Source organism: Perca fluviatilis, chromosome 13, assembly GCF_010015445.1.
Source record: "Perca fluviatilis chromosome 13, GENO_Pfluv_1.0, whole genome shotgun sequence".
Taxonomy (NCBI): Eukaryota; Metazoa; Chordata; class Actinopteri; order Perciformes; family Percidae; genus Perca; species Perca fluviatilis.
The window spans coordinates 13024521-13043056 of NC_053124.1; the positions used below are offsets into that span (position 1 = coordinate 13024521).

Consider the following 18536-nt stretch of genomic DNA (forward strand, 5'->3'; position numbering starts at 1 on the left):
TGCATGCTTATTGGCTCACTGACGCTGATGAGATTTACTCCTTAAGTATTGAAATTGGGTATTGAATGACGAGGAATTTTTGTCAATTCTGTCGGTGCCTAAAAAGTATTGAATTCGGTACCCAGCCCTAATGGACATATGGGTATAGATATACTAAGGTGGCCATTTGTACTGTGTGTGTGTGTGTGTGTGTGTGTGTGTGTGTGTGTGTGTGTGTGTGTGTGTGTGTGTGTGTGTTGTGTGTGCGTGTGCACAATTAGTTATCTTCTGTGGAGTTTAGTTCAGCTAGTTTACTTGCATCTGCTTTAGGAGAGAGCCTTCTGCTGCTTATGTTAGCATATCTGAATGTGTAGGAAATGCAGATGAGCGTGTGTATTAGGTCACGCTTCCACAGAATCTGAATGAACCATAAGCTGTAAATGAATGACTCTATACCTTGTGTCCCGCCTTGCCATCTGCACCCAGAGGCCCCTGGTACATATAGGGGAAGAAAAGGGAAGAGAGGAGCAGGGATGAGTCAGAAGTTATTGTTAGTTCAACTTTGATAGAGCGAGGTCATCATATCTCACTCTCTCTCTCTCTGTTGCTTTACCTCCTTCCCCCTCTGCCCTAACCAGGTATGACAGATGGATGCTTGCATTATTGGAAATCGTTGCACAGAGAATCTCATAAGGCTCTAGATTTATATTCTTTTTCCCTACCACAAATCACTCCCCACTTCACCTGCTGGGATTAAGTGGGGAGATGCAGAATGAACAGGAAGAGAAACACAATGCACAGCATGTTGAGTGCTGACTCACCGGAGAGAGAGAGAGAGAGAGAGAGAGAGAGAGAGAGAGAGAGAGAGAGAGGGAGAGAGAGAGAGAGAGAGAGAGAAAAGACGATGGTTAAGATTGCAATAACAAAATGACCGTTGACAGCGTATCAAGCGTTCTCTCCTTGAACTGCTGTGAGAATTACAAGGGCAAATACGACCCAGAGGTATAAATAAATGCCATACCTTAACCTTAAAATGATAAGAAAAATAAAATATATACACTATCAAACAAGCGCTTGGGGTTCAATTGTCAGCTACAGCTCAGACTGTGACTACGACTCGTTAATAAAACATGTAGCGAGATCGTAAAAATGGTAAACTGAACCACTCAGGGCAGGTTCAGAATACATTACAGTTTGACACAAAGTTCAAACTGTTGTACTTACAGGCAGTCCTCTCTCTCCTATCCCTGGTAATCCAGGCTCTCCTTTAGGGCCTGGCTTCCCTTGCAGAGCCACTGTGTTACCCATGTCTGCAGGCAGCACGGGGCACACTTCGCATGGGTCCCCCTGATGATTGAACTCAAGTCAATATGTGGATGAGAGAGCACACAGTCATGCAGATTAAGAGATTAAAAACAGTGTTTGCAGGTACCTTGTCTCCTTTAAACCCTGCCGGTCCTCTTGGTCCCTATGAAAACAGCAGAAGCCCAGTCAAACTCTGATGTATCCGCTCAGTCAGATTCGATAGATGTATTCTGGAAGCTCATGCATGCATTGCTGAATATCAATCAATGTTTAAAAGAGTCTCTCACTGGATCTCCTGACAGCCCTTTTTCTCCCGGCGGTCCTGTACTTCCCTGTTAAAACAAATCAGACTATTGTTACAGGTACCATAAAAACCATGTTTTTAACTTGTCTAGTATGTCATTTTGGGTTTTGCTAGCCTAAGGATGGCAAGGATTTCTGAATTTACAGACGGTTATGTGATCCTTCAACTACAGTGGAAAAAATGGTGTGATGTTTATATGCTCGTCTGCATCAGTGGTTCCTCCAGATTGCTATTACATGAGCTGTTGATCCACCCCACCTCTCCGTCATGTTCCAAATATGTTCTTTTGAATGGATTATAAATGGGGGGTGGGGGGGGACGACAACATCAAGTGTCAAATGGTGAACCTACCGTGTCTCCCTTTGCACCACCCGGTTCACCAGGAGGGCCCTGACGGGAAAACAAAGTACATTAATCTTTTCAAATGCCGTTCTGAAGACACTTTTAGGCTTCGGACAAAGGCAATGAATGCTGCACCAAAAGAAGGAGTCCTGGCAAGTCCTGCCCTGCAATTCTGAGATCAAGGTCTAATAAAAGTTGTACTTTTTGGGTCAAACTGAGACCACCTCGAAGACGAGTGTAAGGACATTAAGATAACCAGTCACACCATCCAATAAGTGCACATAGGCTTCTTTATGTCCTCCAGAGGATTAAAGAAAACAAAAAAACACACACTTACTGGTAAGCCTGGCTTTCCGACTCCCGGTAGGCCTGGCAATCCGGGCTTCCCTGGCTCCCCAGCCAAACCCTCAGGACCCACCAAACCTGGGGTACCCTGGGAAAACATGTTCACCACATCTCTATTAAATCAGGGTTTCTGCAGGTTTCACAAAGTCAAATTTAAGACTTTTTAAGACCTTTTTAAGACCATTATAAATGACATTTAGGACATATATAAAAAAAAGAAGTCAGATGTCAGAGTCCGGAAACATGTTCTGAAACAATTCCCCGATTTCCTCATTCGCATTATAGGGCTGGTGTCTAGATTGGCTGCAAAATAAGTTGCATGTTGGTCTCGTTTGTAGTCGTAATACAGCAAATTATATTTGGACTAGCGACAGAAAGAACTACAACACCACAGAATAAAAAAAATAATAATTTTAAAGCTGCGGGAACATTTCAGTGAGCATTAGAGGTAGCGTTGCATTGACGTAGGAAGATTAAGACCTGTTGAAAATGATTTCAAAACTAGAACACAAGACACACAACACAACACAGACTTTTTAAGACCCAGCGGAAACCCTGTAAATCCAACGTGAACTGAATATATATTACAGACAGGTTGATGGTAGAAACTCAATGAAGACAGACCTTCGTTCCTTTGGGACCGACGACACAGATGGACCCTGCTCGACCCTGGGAAACGGTGACAGACAGAGAGAGAGAGAGAGGTGACAGCATCAGTATGGTCACTGATATCGTCAGGGCCAGCCCAGAATAATCAATCACATCTACAAAATGTCTTTATAAGTTGTTAAAAGTCACTTGTTGATTTCCCCCGTTTGTTGACATTTCACAATTGGAAATAGGAAGAGAGAGAATTGCAGAGTCTGTAAGATGTTTTATCTTCAGTGGTGCATATGCAATAATTTTCTAGCTGCCTGATTCAAGTCACATCAACAAGCACATTCAAATTCACAATGTCAGATAGCTTAAGAAAATATATTCTCCACCACATCCATCTGTCCATGACAAGCACTTAGCCTGGTGAACAGCTAAACGTGAGTGCGTCTGATGCCAGAAACCAGAGGGAATATCTCAGAGCACACACACGTTGTAATTTGTCCCTCAAAACTTTTCATGCGTCTACAGGATCACTGCGCTGAACACGGAAGATTAAAAGGTTTAAGTCTTCCTGAATGGGCGCCTGCCTGTGTGAGAGACGAACGGCGCAGTCAATGAGGCAGCATTGATTGTGCAAGCTTTGTTGCTCTAGCCTAATCTAACAGGCATTAACAGGCCGACTTAACGCCATAGGAGGGGGGGCGGGGGGCATGATATCAATGGGAGTCTAAGCTTAAAGAGTAATACCGTATAAGTTTACTGAATATCCACTCTTAGCCAGATAAAAGTGGCTGTGTAAGTGTGTGTGGTTTTGTGTGTGTGTGTGTGTGTGTGTGTGTGTGTGTGCGTGCGTGTGTGTACTAGTGTGTATGTGAGTGCACACTTATATTTAGTATTTGTGGTACTGAAAATATATATTTCAAGGTTCAACGGGTTGACTTAAGCAAATTTCTTGTCTGAAAGACACTTTCATTAATTAATATATACACTATTAAGTATATACAGTATATAAGTATATCTAAATAAATAATAAATAAATAAAAGACACCTACGTCCTTGCCTGGAGTGCCTGTGAGACCCTGTGTACCGATCTCTCCCTTCTGACCTTTTTCTCCCTGGACAGAGCCAGAGGAAAAAAACGAGGAGAAACATACAGAGGGACCAGTCAAATAAAATAGGGGTTAGAAATGAATTAGATGGACATTACAAAGGTCATATCTTCATTATTCATCAATGAGAGTTTCTTAAACCTTTCACCTTGTACCCTGCTGCTTCGCCCCAGTTGGCAGGCAGCGCCTGTGGAGAGGAGGAATGGAGACAAGGCCCAGATCAATGACCTGGCTCTAAAGAGACATCACACACACACCACTGGAGCACAGCAAACAACACAGTGACCAGTCAGCAACCCGAATGGACTACTAGCTGCAACCATATGCTCCACTCACGCACACAAACACACAAACACACATGCACGCACGCACGCACACACACACACACACACACACACACACACACACTCTCACTCTCACACTCACACACACACACACACACACACACACACACACACACACACACACACACACACAGAAACACAGTGCATACAGATGCATGAATCGGATGCATCACACTTATACGCGGTCACGGAGACCTGCACAGATAAATTCATGCACACTCACGTATACAAAGCACACACTCATTCCCATGCATAATTAAAGCTATGTACACTATGTAACTTTTCCCCCTTTGGTCCCCCTACAGGTTGTCTCATTGGAACCATCTTACAGCTGCAGTTACATAGTGTTGCTTTAATATTGGGACTGGATGCTTGAAAATGGATTTTTGAATAAGGATCAACTAAAGAGCTGATGGGTTGCAGTGGGATGCGGTGCTGTAACCTGTAACAGAAGATTGGCACTCACCGGCTCACCTCTCTCTCCCTTCTGGCCCTTGGGTCCCTGTGTGCACTGAGGTTAGAGACACTTGGTTGGCATGTATTATCACAGACCATGTTTTGGCCAATTTTTAGGTGCTTACTGTGCTGCACGCCAAAAATCGAGACAATGCTTTAATTCAAAACGAGTGGGACGCAATGGAAAAAAAGTTACTTACTGGACCTGGATTAGAGCCAGAACAGCCATCACCCTGAGATGGAGAGAGAGGCAGAAATGAAGAATGATTGCTTATGGGTGATGAACAGAATCAGCGAGCGACCTAAGAATGCATATTAACTAGGTGGTTGGATTGGTCCATAGCCAGCATCGTATTAGACTACGGCAGCATCCAAGTGTTTGTGTTGGAGTGTGTACGTAGATAGGTATCAGTGTTCAGTGCTAAGCATGTCTGGTCACATGTGATGACATCACACATTCCGCTGATATTAGTCTGACTACACACACACAGATTTGTGTGTGTGTATGTATTTTGTTCATGTCTTTCACACTCACCCGGTCGCCTTTTTCCCCTTTCAACCCAGCAGCTACCTGCAACACACACACATACACACACACAGAGTCACACACTCTGCAGTGGTATACTTTTGACATGATCTAATGGAAAGAAGTGAAAGTAAAGATCAGAGATCCTTACATTTTCTTCCCCATTCAGGAGTAAACAACCAGCACACTACAGACAGACAGAGAGACAGACACACGGAGAGAGAGAATTATTATTATTAAACTTTATTTAATATTCACTGAACAAGTTGTGTCTGAGTAAAAAGTTTGTGAAGATGCGTTGTAGTCTCTGTAGTCGCCAGGTGGAGGCACTGTTACACAAAACTAAACTGTGTGCTGAACCTCTGTGCTGCTACAGTATGCAGTTAAAAAAGGATGGGAGGTGGCCAAATGGGCACACAACACATAGACATACACATGCACGCGCACACACGTAGGCACGCACACACACACACACACACACACACACACACACACACACACACACACACACACACATCTCCCATGGGACACGAAGATCAATAGGAATGTCTGATTCCCACAGCACAGGAGTGAGGAGACCAGCTGCTCCTCACAGGAGGGTGAACACACACACTCACACGCACACATACCAAATAAGGATAACCATTATAAATAACTGAAGCATTTTTAGCGGAAGCGAGTAATTAAAGCCGAATCCCCCACCTGGTGTTTCTGGGAGTCATGCTTTCACACACCAGGAAGTTTGCATACATTGAAGCAGCGACTATGAGCTTGCTGAAACGATGGAAGGGGGCTTGTAACAGCACAGAGATAATGTGTAATTCTCCCCCCCCCCCACACCCTCCCTCTTACGAGCTACAAATCTATCAATGGCTGGCTCGACCAGCTGCAGTTACGAGTCACTCTTTCCGAGCTCTTGTCTGGCCGTGGGCTTAGTCAAGTCCTCATATAGTTCCACTTAAAACCTCTGCAGCTTTGCCTTTACCGTTCATTCTCTACATTCAGCTTTGAAATGGAAAAAGTCAGAATGCAGTAAAAGAGCTGCACACTCTCTCTGTGCATTATGAAATGGCATTAAAATATCTGTGTAAGTTGCCACGTCGATAGGTTTTTGTTTACTGTCTGTATTTATACAGTACGAGATGCAGTGTTTTTCTGAAAACCTCAGCATCTCTCTAACCTTCAGTCCGTTTGGTGTCCCATAAGCATGAGCGTCCATGCTGTGTGCCTACCTCTCTCTCTCTCTCTCTCTCTCTCTCTCTCTCTCTGCCTATTCCCCCTTGTCCTCTCTTTTCACTCAGGCTTCTCTGTGCAGGACCATGAGTCATCCTGGGACCTCTCTCTCTCTCCTTCCCCTGGCTGTTGGTGCCTCATTCCAGATGTTCTGGAAATAGATCTTCATACTCCAGGAGGTTCAACCCTCCTTTTTTTTTTTTTTTTCTACTCTCTTTTTTCTCTCTCTCTCTTATGTGGTTGTTTCCTTTCCTTTGAGGAAAATGTGTGACTTGTGATAGTGGGCTATAAAAATAAAACTGAGATGACTGTTAGGCTTGGTATTTAGTAGTAGCGTCCTATTGTGCATTGTTAACCTATAGCACTAAGTTATGGTTTTAAATAAATACTAGAGCACTCTGTAGAGCTGAGGGAAAAGTCGTAAGCAATAACGTTGTGTGTGTGTATGCCACCACAAGCAATCATTTTCATGTCACACATGTTACCATTACACATGTTGCCATTGTATCTATTATATATATATATATATATATATATATATATATATATATATATATATATATATATATATATATATATATATATATATTGATTAGTGCAGCTTTAAGTGTCTCCGGTTTTATAATTGAATCCCAGTACAAAGTTTGGCACAAGTATCCTAATTAGTGTCCTACTTCAAATATTTAAATATTTAAATATTTATTTAAAAAATGTTTGACATCCACCATCCCAATACACAGGCTCTCATTCTACATTATGCATACCAAAAGCTATGCTCATTTATTGGTCTAAACATCTCAAAAGACCGCCAACATCCTGTCAGCGAGCCTTGTTTTTTTGGTATTAAACATCCCAATGGGCTCATTTTTTGGCATTGTCTCTCTATCTGCCAGGACTTGACAGAACAAGGGCAACACCCAGAACCCACTGATGAAAATCTAATATAAGTAAAAACACAAATTAGTAATTGCCTGGGTTGTATGTTTTAAAATATGTAGAATCAATTATATATTTGGGGGTTTATTAGTGCCACTTTCTCAAATGCATGATACTTTACTCTGATGCATGATCAGGAAGTAGATGCTGGGATTTTATTTCTGGAAAATAGTCCTTTGTGTTACAGTAATATATTCCTGCTGAGCCCTTTGACTCCTATAACCAGGAAGCCACTGATGTAGCAGGAAAAAGCTATAGCGGAATAGCTGGAGCAGCATGCCATAAACACTGTGATGGAAATTGGTTTCTGACTGAGCTTTAGGATTGTTAAGCGGAAGCCAAATCCACCCCTTATTCAAGCCATTTATTACCATAATCACATTAATACATAGGCCTGCTTGGCATATTTGTTGGCATTTGTGTTGCAATGCATAATATCTGGTATCAATGGATTCCTATGGGTACTATGCCATTTTTTACCCTGGAAAAACTGTCACCTCTGTAATTTAACCAAATTAAACCCACAGAACAGAAAAAAGTCACTTTTGTTTCTTTGCGAGTGTTTGCCCCCAGTGGCAAGGCAAGCGTTGTACTCCATCCCAGGTAATAACCTACATTGAGAAAGTCAGGGGAGGTGGCCAGCTGCATTAGATAGCACACACAGGAGCAACATAATGAAGCGTCTAGAGTTTTGCAGTCTATTTGTGAACAAAACATGCCTACTGTAGGTGAATGACAAAATGAATAGGCAGCGGCAACTCCCGCCTGAGACTCGGTGCATAATGAGGTGTAAATCAGTCCTCGGTCAGTCAGCGAGCTAGGTACGTGTTGTGGAGGGAGGGAGGAAATAGCGATAGACTATTTCTTTTTCTAAACCCATGCACAACACACATACACACAATATAAAAGCTGTACACACATACATTGTCTTCCTATTTGAATTTCAGCAGTACATCCTTATCCACCCATTTACTTGCTAATCTTGGACCCTCAACATTGTACTTTTAGAGTCTCCAATTCAACTGAACCTGCATGTGTTTAGACTGTGGGAGCTTGAGGCTTGCTTTGAGGTGCCCTGTCTTGGTCTGAGCCACTGAGCCAGTCTCATTAGAAATTCAATACTGTAAAATCAAGTGTGTGCGTGTGTGGCTTGTGAGGCTTACTTTCTCTGCCAGATCCTTTGATGCGAAAATCTCCTGTTGGTAGACAGAAAGAAAAGGGAAAAACAGAAATGAAAAAAAGAAAGAAAGAAAACGTCAGGCCTTTTTCCTTTCACGTCACATCTGAACATGACCTCAATATTATTGCCATATTGGCTTCACATTGATCCAAAACTGCTTTCTGTCTATGTTTAGACACTAATGTTGAACGGCCAAAACTGTCTCACGAAACGCTAAATGCAATAGCTTTAAAGAGCATTCACAGAAATATTATTTAGTGTGGTTTGCTCCATTTTGGCTCAAATTGTATCAAGACATTAATCTACATTTTTGAAATTCTGTTCAAACCTTTGAGCACATACTCTAGTTTATATCCCCAGTCACTGGCAGTTCTGCTGCAGTTCTTAGTAACTCTTGAAGATTTTCCCAGGAATGGCAGCAATTGCATTTTTTAAATATCTCTATAATATAATATGAGATCTTTGGCATAGGCAAACTGTTGTTTTCTTGTTCCATGTGCAGTGCATCCCTGTTGTCATTGCAATCCATTGCATCAGATCTACATTGAAGAAAGGAGAAATAAGGGCCATCTTGGTTTCACACACGGGTCATTAACAGTTATTCTTTATTCTGAGTGAAAAAAAGAGATGAAAGCAGAGAGAGAAGGAGAAGTACTGTACCCCATGAGCCCAGGGGCAAATAAAGAGACGGACCCTGCTGTGCACAGTGTTACAGAGTTACAACAAGAAACATGGAGGAAAGACTGGAAAGCTGATCGGAAACAATTTGTTCAAGGCGGAAAGTTAGAAGGAGAGGAATAAGGACAAGTTTCGGCAAAGGGAAGTAGGGAAAAGACATTTTACAGCTGGTTTTGGACTTCAACCTAAAAAAGTCAAGGAGAAACACACTGAGACCGGCGAAACAAGACACAAAAAAAGCCTTTGGGTCCTCTGAGGACCAGATGACCTTTCAGTTGGGAGCAGGGCTGAAAGCAAGGGGGGAAAAAAGGTTTACAGCACTGGAAGATGAGAAACAGTGTGGGTGAGATTTGTCATACCTCAGGAAGGCAGTAACTGCTGTGACCCAAACACAGACACAATCAATGGTACACACACCTTTGCACCAAACCTGATTCGACTAGTAATTGTAAAAACAGACACCATAAGATGTGGTTTGTTTCTGTATGTCCGATAAGTAAATTCATCCCATAATCCTCTTGTTGAAACCAAAACATTCTAGCGGAAATCCCAAAGATACCAGATATGTCAGGCTGAATTTTGGGGAAATGTGTATAAAATAATGAACAAGGCAATTCAGTTTGATGGGATGGTGAAAACCTAAACAAAAACATTGGTTTGAATATTTCACTTAGTGTAACCATCATTTAGCTCAAATAAAGACGAGGAGTCTTCAAATCTATGATAGTGTGAACATTTTCCAGCCTTAAAGCAGTACTAGTTCGACATTTTGGGAAATATGCTTATTAGTTAGGCTAGCTGTTTCCCCCTGTTACAAGTCTTTGTGCTAAGCTAAGTGACTGCTAGCTTCATACTTAGAAACATGAGAGTCGTATCCATCTCCCAATCTAACTCTTGGCAAGAAAACAAATATTATATCAAACTATTGCTTTAAAAGAGCACTTAGCATTGCACTCCTATAAAATTGTCAGATTTACTATGAACCTTTAAAATGCAGCACAACCACAGATATAATTCTTTTATTCCCCACATCCTTCTTTCTAGTCAAAATCTGATGCATACATTACCCACAATGCAACTCGACCACAGGAAATTTGCTTGGAGAGGTGGGTTTGTTATGCTTTTAGCAGCTAATGTGGCCTCAATCCACTCTGGTAAGCTCACTTATTTTCTAACTCTACCCCCATTTTATTTTTTCATTTTCAAACTAGTAGTCTTCAGACACAGCCGACGCTGACTCAAGGTACATCACTTAAAGGGGGGATAGAATGATTATATAGGGTATTTCACACTGTTCCTTAAAGTGATGGGGCGAGTATTAACCCCCTAGGGGCCTTTGCACCATTGACCTCGAAGAAAAAACCGCCAAACACCTCCCAGAAACTTTTTCACCTGGTCTAACATTGGGGTAGTTAGAGTAGCGTGTTAGCCGCTGAATAAGTTAGCTGGGCTAATGGACCCACATTTGTATCTCTTAAATGACCCCACTAATACGCCCGAAATGATACCAAAGGTCCACACTAGTATATATAGGTTATGCACTTATAAACGATGGATTGGAAAGTTTGTAAGTACACCAGAAGTTTATGTAAATAACACTTGCCTGCTGGCTTCTGCTCTCTGCTGTTGTTGTTGCTGCTGTGAGACGAGTGCTTAGGGACATCTACAAATTACAACACCGAAAAGAGATGCAACAAAAATATTTTTAATTTAACTTATTTTTTAAAGTAAGTGCTGTAATATAACTAGCAGGAGACAAGTAATAATTGAGGTAAGTTTGGAGACATTACCTTATTTAATCATTAAATTAATACATATTTTTGTTGTATCTCTTTTCGGTGTAGTAATTTATAGACGGCCCTAAGCACTGTCTAACTGCAGGTAGCAGCAGCAGCAGCAACAGCAACAGAGAGCAGAAGAGAGCAGGCAAGTGTTCATAAACTTCTGGTGTACTTACAAACTTTCCAATCCATTGTTTTATGAGAGCATAACCTATATATACTAGTGTAGACCTTTGGTATCATTTCGGGCATTACGTGGGGTCATTTAAGAGATACAAACGTGGGTCCATTAGCCCCGCGCTAAGCTACTCAGCGGCTAACGCTACTCTACGCTAACTCGCCCAGTGTTAGACCCAGGTGAAAAAAGCTTCTGGGGGGGTGTTTGGCTCGAGGTCATGGTGCAAAGGACCCTAGGGTAAATTACTCCGAACCATCACTTTAAGGTCTACTAATAGGGTATGTAACATTGGTTGGGCTGAAAATTGCCCGAATGCTATTTTATGGGCCCATAACTACCCTGTGAATATGACCCTATTTGTAACAAGAGCTTTTCTTCCAAATATGCTATGAAAATGAATATTTAGATGAGCTGCGCGCTGATTGGTTTGAGCGAACCACATAGAAACACATTGGAGACGAGAAAGCAGGTCTCATATTTCAGACACTGCAATGTTTCATTACTAAATTCACTTCTGAGACTTTTTTATGCGAGAAATCATCTATATAAAGCTCAAATATGGGCCGTTTTCCGAACATTTATTCAGGAGGTCCACACAGTCTGACAAGACAGCGGCAGCCCCGCTGCGCTCCATACCCAGGAGAAAGTCACCGTGTCTGGGTTAGCTACTGGACAACCGGGGCTCGGGGCTCCGCGGAGCTGTCCGGCTGCCGGCATAACTATAATATATTTACAGTTTGAATTTCGTCACGCCACTTATATAACAGCTACCCTAAGGTCATATAAAGCTAATGCTTGTGTCAGATTTATATTTAATGCATTTTCGTGAAATAGGAGGGGTTTCGTTAGCTGCTAGTATCCATTCAATCCTATGGGTAGCTAAAGATCGAGGCTAGCTAGCTAGCTACACTTTCGGCATAACTATAATATATTTATAGTTTGAATTTCGTCACGTCACTTATATAACAGCTACCATAAGGTCTTACAAAGCTAACGCTTGTGTCAGATTTAAATTTAATGCATTTTTGTGAATAGGAGGGTTTCGTCAGCTGCTACTATGGGTAGCTAAAGATCGAGGCTAGCTAGCTAGCTACACTTTCGGCATAACTATAATATATTTACAGTTTGAATTTCGTCAAGCCACTTATACAACATCTACCCTAAGGTCTTACAAAGCTAACGCTTGTGTCCAATTTCAATTTAATACATTTTTTGTGAATTTGTGGGGTTTCGTTAGCTGCTGGTGTCCCTTCAATCCTATGGGTAAAGATCGCGGCTAACTGCAGGCCCTGGAGCTCCATCAGGGCCTCGGCATTTAGTAGTCCAGTAATCCAGAAACGGTGACTTTGGAGCGCCGCGGGCTTCTGGTCGTGACAGAGATCCATTTAGCTCACAGCAAGCCGGGGTCTATGAATGAGGACTCGCCGGGTGGTGAGGCAGCACCGGCCGCTGTCACGTTAGCCTGCTGAGCTCCTGCTGAACTGCGACACACAGTCGGACAAAATTTGCAATTAGCCGTCAACTTTCGTAAAACGGCCCATATTTGACCTCTACATAGTTGATTTCTTGCCTAAAAAAGTCTCAGAAGTGAATTTAGTAATTAAATAGCGGACCTCTGGAGATCTGCGTGACCTAGCTAGATTCAGAAGACTAAGCTGACCTTAGGTGGTACAGTGGTGTAGCCTATGCAAATTGTTGGGGCGTGACAAAGACTAGGAATTGAGAAGTTGACGTCAACTTTTAGCTTTGTTGAGATTCGCCCATTTTCAGCAGCAGTTTCAAATTGTGAGATTTGCAGAGGAAAGGGGTGTCAATGGGATTTTGAGGTTTCTATGTATGTCCTATTTACCCTCCAAACTCTCGTTTTTCAACTATGACAGGATAAAATTGGTTTTGCATTCTATCACCCCTTTAAGGCAATTTTACAGACTTCACTCAGCTCCTTCTTCAGCTACAAAAGGGTCAATACAACTTGTCTTCAAACATTCAGTAGTACTCCCTCAGACCTGTAAACAGACATTCATGTGTATAACCTTTGGAGAAAAAAGGGGAAAAACTGTAGGCTATATTATGGGGTTAACAAAGGAATATACATCCACAGGAATAGTATTTCACCAATAGCTGGCCCAAATTTACCCTGTGCTCACTACATAGCAATAAAGAACAGTACTCTTTCCACATACAGAACACATGACATTCCAAGTATGCTGAGTATTAAATACACTGTCACTCTGTGAGGCTTAGTTAAATGAAAGCGGTGCTATGAATCAGTAACATCTGGCCTGCACACTGAAATCTTGGATTACATTGATCATTTACTGTGTACAAAGCTAGCATACAGATAAAAATAGAAACCACTCAACTTAGTCTGTGCATGTGTTGTGAAATAGGGCAAAAGAGAATGGAGACAGTATAGATATAAAAGTGGGGAAAGAGGACAGAAATGCATGTGGGGCTGCAGTGCAGTCATGGCAGTTACACATCTGTAAGGAAGATAATGGTAACATTACTAGTCGCGGAATATTGAACTATATAAAGCAAGACATCATAATACACAAATTCAAACAGTCTGCAACTGACGAGAGAAAGGAGAGAAAGAATGGCCGGTGAGAGAGAGAAAGAAATACACAGAGAGATGGCATGTCTGAGTTATTGTAACTGTGTCGGACTGAAACCATCTATGGGATTGATTACGGTGTCTTGACGTCTGCCAGAGCTCTAAGTTAACACCAGCTCTCCACAAGACAAACACCAGGCCCTAATGAATAGATAATTGGATATAGGTCCTATTAAAATGAATGATGAAACAAGCGGCTGTGGGAGCTAAAATAAATTGCCTTTATGTTATACTGGACGAACTTCATGTATCACGCAGCATTGAAGCAGCCATAAAAAAAACGCCATGGAAATGTGTGCTAAAAACTGCTCCCATGTGTTGCGTAAGGCTCTATTTGTCACACACACTATTTGTCCGCCCACGGACACTTTGAACGATTGCTACCAGCAGACGTAACTGAACTGAAGTCACAAAAAACTCAGAAGTGCTAAAGACTGTGGCAGAGTAGAAAGCATGTTTTCCATGACAGAGTTTCAAGGAAGAACAACTAAGCCATTTGGTAAAAGTCCTACAGGCCAGTTTTTGCTTGCCAGCAGAAGCATCTAAGCCAACTGTCTCAAGAAGAAATCTGTTTAAGGCCAAGTCCTCGTCTGTGTCTTTATGTGTTATGTCTTTGCCTTATGGGAGCCACGTGTTGTGATAATTTCCCTCAATTTGTTACTGAATTTAAGTGCTTGTCAATATCTAATAAGACGAGTATTTTCAGTATATCGTACTGTATATGGTGTAATTGTGTTTGTGTGTGACCATACGTGTTCTGCATTGTTAAACTGTCTTTCTTTGTGTGCATTTGCTGATTTACCTGGTTAAAAGTGTTTTCCAACAGGTCATTCTCAGCAGCACGGCGGCTCTTGTGAGCCTCTGGTGGGCACTGCAAACACACAATAGAAAAAAATGTGAGACAGGTTAACATTGAACACACAAGAACATTGTGGTTTTCAACCTGAAACCTAAACAATTTCGTGATTTAGTCTTATGTTTTAATGTAGTTGTTGTACAGTATATTCCAATATTTGTAATTTTGTAAGAGACATTTCTTTTGGGACCTTCTTGTAGGAAAAATGGAAACGGCCTCCGTGAGGCTGTACTTCAGCACTGCGGTGCTTTGAGCTAACATCAACACGCTAACATGCCCACAATGACAAGGCTAGCATGCAGCTGTTTAGCAGGTATAACGTTTACCATGTTCACCATCTTAGTTTAGCCTGTCAGCAAGCTAACATTTACTAATTAAATGTGAATGTGAATATTTATTTGAATGTTTGGTGTAACATTTGGTTTAACATTTTTTATTCCTCTTTTGAATATTATATTTACTGTTTGTTGTTTTACAAGATAAATGCTGGAATAATGTTACATATCACAGATTGTTTACAGAAATGTCCTATTTTCAGTGGAATTTTCATTTATTTTCTATGACTTTATTTAACACGATCGTAGAAGGTGCAATATGTCGATGCTTCTATTCAATAGAGTTGTGTTTGACTGTTCAATGTTCCATACTTATTAAAAGAAAAACACGTATTGCTGTCAATTAATATCTATATTCTCATCCTTGCATAAGAATATAGAGCAGTTTTGATGGTGTTTCATGTAAATAATATATAAAATAATCACAAATCGAATGGTAATCGCAATTAGATTTTTCCCCCAAATAATCGTTCAGCCCTAATGTGCACTGTGGCAGTCAGACCACGATGTCAGAGCAATGACAACTAGCAATTCCATCTCTTTCCTTTGTGTTTCAAAAAGCTGCAGCCTGTGAGCATGCAGGTGTCTACATTTGTGCATGCCATTTAAAATGCAGCTTGCAGGGAGCCCTGCAGCACACATGCCTTGAGCAGAGGAGAAGAGGTTTCCTTCTTCAAACCCTCTAATCAACAATTCTACAGCATGCAGTCCTTCCTCCCGAGGAGGAGTTTCAAACTTCTGAGGGAACTTCTCACCCTATTTGTATCCCTCTTAAAAATTCATTTGGTAATGAAAAAGAAAAGTACACATGCATGCACGCATAGACACGCAAGAACAGACACCCTGGAGAATTCTGACAAAAAGTTGGCTGAGCACAAAAAATACCTTCAGCTTAAAAATAAACCCAAGAACTGTTTGCAATTCTTGCCATACCTGAACAATCACTTGCTCTGTTTTTGTCTGTCCAAAAGAAACATGCTGATGAATTATTAAGTTCCATTGAATCTATTTTCTATTTCTCTGAAGCCTATTATTAATAACGGCACAAAAATGCACATCAAGAGAAGAGGTGCCTAGGCAAGAGAAAGAGAGAGAAATATAACGAAAACAAAACAGAGTATAAAATTGTATTTCTGAGGCTGCAAGAGAGAGCAAGTGATACTTTCAATTAGGCTTTTAGTCACACATTAGGAGTACAAACAATATTGGCAAACCAGAGATGATGTGACATAATTGCACACATTGGAATTACTCTAAGCCCCAGTCAATTTGTGAACGTAATACCCCATGTTAAACAAAGCCACTGAAGAATAGTGTGTTAGCTAACATAAGGCAGGCTTTTTCATATTTGTAGAAGCCTAAGCCAAGTAATTGATAGAGTGCTATATAGTAAGGGTTCTCCTGCATATCATAATCTCAGTTTTCGTTTTCTTTCTGACCACCTAAAATGAGTTGGAAGAAAACAGTTGAGCATAACCCAGTATGAAGACAAAGTGTTGCTGATTAGCAAGAATAAGCCTCCAGAGACAAATGCAGAGACTGTTTATGGTTACTTTTGATAATGCAAACTCAGCTTTTCTTGCAGCTGCTGCACACTAACCTTCCAGCAAATAACTATCACTTTTATTGTGAAGCAGCTGCAACAAGTGTTGAGTTATAGTCAATGGGGTTCAGATTAGGTTTAGCTGAGGATATACGTTGCTCCAGAGTGGCAGGCGCCTGTTAACTGAAGCTATTTGTGTAAGCCTGAAACCTCTAAAGACACCATTTTAAAGCCACATCAAAGTCATTGCTTGACCATTGCTATGACACAGTTCTGATCAAAGAAGGAGGACCATTTTTAAATCAATATTTTGTGTCAAATTGTTGATTTCTTAACTAAGTAGCCGGGGGTCCTGCATCACCCTGTCGGGGTTCAATTTCAGGGCTCCAGACTAACTTTTTGCCTTGGATGCACTGGTGCGCCTAACTTTTTTATTTAGGTGCACCAGCACAAAATTTATGTGCACCCAAATTTTTCCTTGAGTCGCCGTTAATGGCGTTAATACACACACACATATATATATATATATATATATATCTGTATTTTTTACAAAGTGGGCTAAATGTTCAGTTTTAAGTCAAAGCCACTTTTCACAAGCTTTTTTATTAAAACAGATTGTGATTAAAATAAAATGCAAAAACAGGGTTTCCTTTTCCTACCAGTTTGAAAATATACAGCTGCAACAAATGCATAGCCTAGGATATATTAATATATATATATATATATATATATATATATATATATATATATAAGAAGAAAAAAAAAAAAAAAAAAAAAAAAAAAAAAAAAAAAAAAGAGAGAGAGAGAGATCCAAACACAGGCACGGATTTACAGAAGGAATGGGTCATGTAACGCAACATTAATCCATATCGATATAAACGACATTGCTTCGTTCGTGGAGAGGCAGCAGATGCGAGGACGTTAGGTGCACCGGTGCGACCTGGGAAAAATCTCAGTCGCACCCTTACAAATTTTGGTCGCACTCTAGAGCCCTGAATTTGCAATAATGACACACTCGCTCTACATTATCTCTTACATATAGAATGGATATAATCCAGAGTAGGGCAGTTGTGACTAGTCTCCACACAAGTGTATTGTTATTGCTAATTATTGTTTATCAGTTAGTTGGGGTTCTCACCCGTGCTCCAGGTATCTCACAGCAGGCCTCCTGAATGGCGAGAGAGGGGTCACAATACAGCATCACCTGCTGAATGTCCATCTAAGAAAGAGAGGGAGGGAAAGAGTTTGATATATTTAACATGCAGGTCTCCATAAATCCTCCGTTTTGTTTGTCTAATAATGTAAATCAAGTTTAAATGAGGCAGTAAACAAGGCTGAGAGCCAATTCATTTCTCATTGATATAAGTATTAGGAAAGCACTTTATCCGGAGGTTTACATGCATGCGTGTGTGTGTGTGTGTGTGTGTGTGTGTGTGTGTGTGTGCGCGTGCATGTGCGTACAAGTATGAACACTTGAACCTCCCTGCGCTAACAAAATCCCCAGCCTGCTTCCTAACTAGGGTGGTTAATAGATCGTCAAACTAAGTGCTTGGATTACTGGATCTATATTCAGCGTTAATAGTCCCAGCTCACTACAGGCCAATTCTCCCAGGTAGTCCACTCGCTTTTTTAATCAGGAATGAATGTGATTGCCTGAAAAAAAAACACCACCTCAGAGGCATAGTGTGTGATCTAAAACACACACATCCACACAAAAAATACACAGAGAATGACGGATTTCAGTACAAAAGCCTTTATGAGAGGTTGGTTCACTAGAAATATTTCACTCTGTCCACCTGCTGGAAACAGGGAGGTCTAGAAAAAGTCTGGTACGTTATAAAAATTGCATATGCCAAGGGTATACTGTTCTACATTATTCAGCAGAGCACTGC

The 18536-nt window shown here is 41.1% G+C and overlaps 1 protein-coding gene across 3 annotated transcripts in view; it reads right to left on the bottom strand.

The window, feature by feature from the left end:
• The window catches only part of col16a1 (collagen, type XVI, alpha 1), a 118999-nt gene that overhangs the window by 73043 nt on the left and 27420 nt on the right, over positions 1-18536 (bottom strand). For 2 of the 3 annotated variants that reach the window (XM_039820639.1, XM_039820637.1), the window contains exons 7-22: positions 17783-17863; positions 14713-14781; positions 8640-8672; positions 5459-5494; positions 5317-5352; positions 4982-5014; positions 4792-4836; positions 4130-4168; positions 3925-3987; positions 2900-2944; positions 2268-2363; positions 1940-1978; positions 1572-1616; positions 1412-1447; positions 1204-1326; positions 436-471 (exon numbers count right to left, since the gene is read on the bottom strand). In XM_039820639.1, coding sequence (XP_039676573.1) covers positions 436-471; positions 1204-1326; positions 1412-1447; positions 1572-1616; positions 1940-1978; positions 2268-2363; positions 2900-2944; positions 3925-3987; positions 4130-4168; positions 4792-4836; positions 4982-5014; positions 5317-5352; positions 5459-5494; positions 8640-8672; positions 14713-14781; positions 17783-17863 — 855 coding nt within the window. The remainder of the gene's footprint in view (positions 1-435; positions 472-1203; positions 1327-1411; positions 1448-1571; positions 1617-1939; positions 1979-2267; positions 2364-2899; positions 2945-3924; positions 3988-4129; positions 4169-4791; positions 4837-4981; positions 5015-5316; positions 5353-5458; positions 5495-8639; positions 8673-14712; positions 14782-17782; positions 17864-18536) is intronic. The other variant, XM_039820638.1, reaches the window with a different exon arrangement.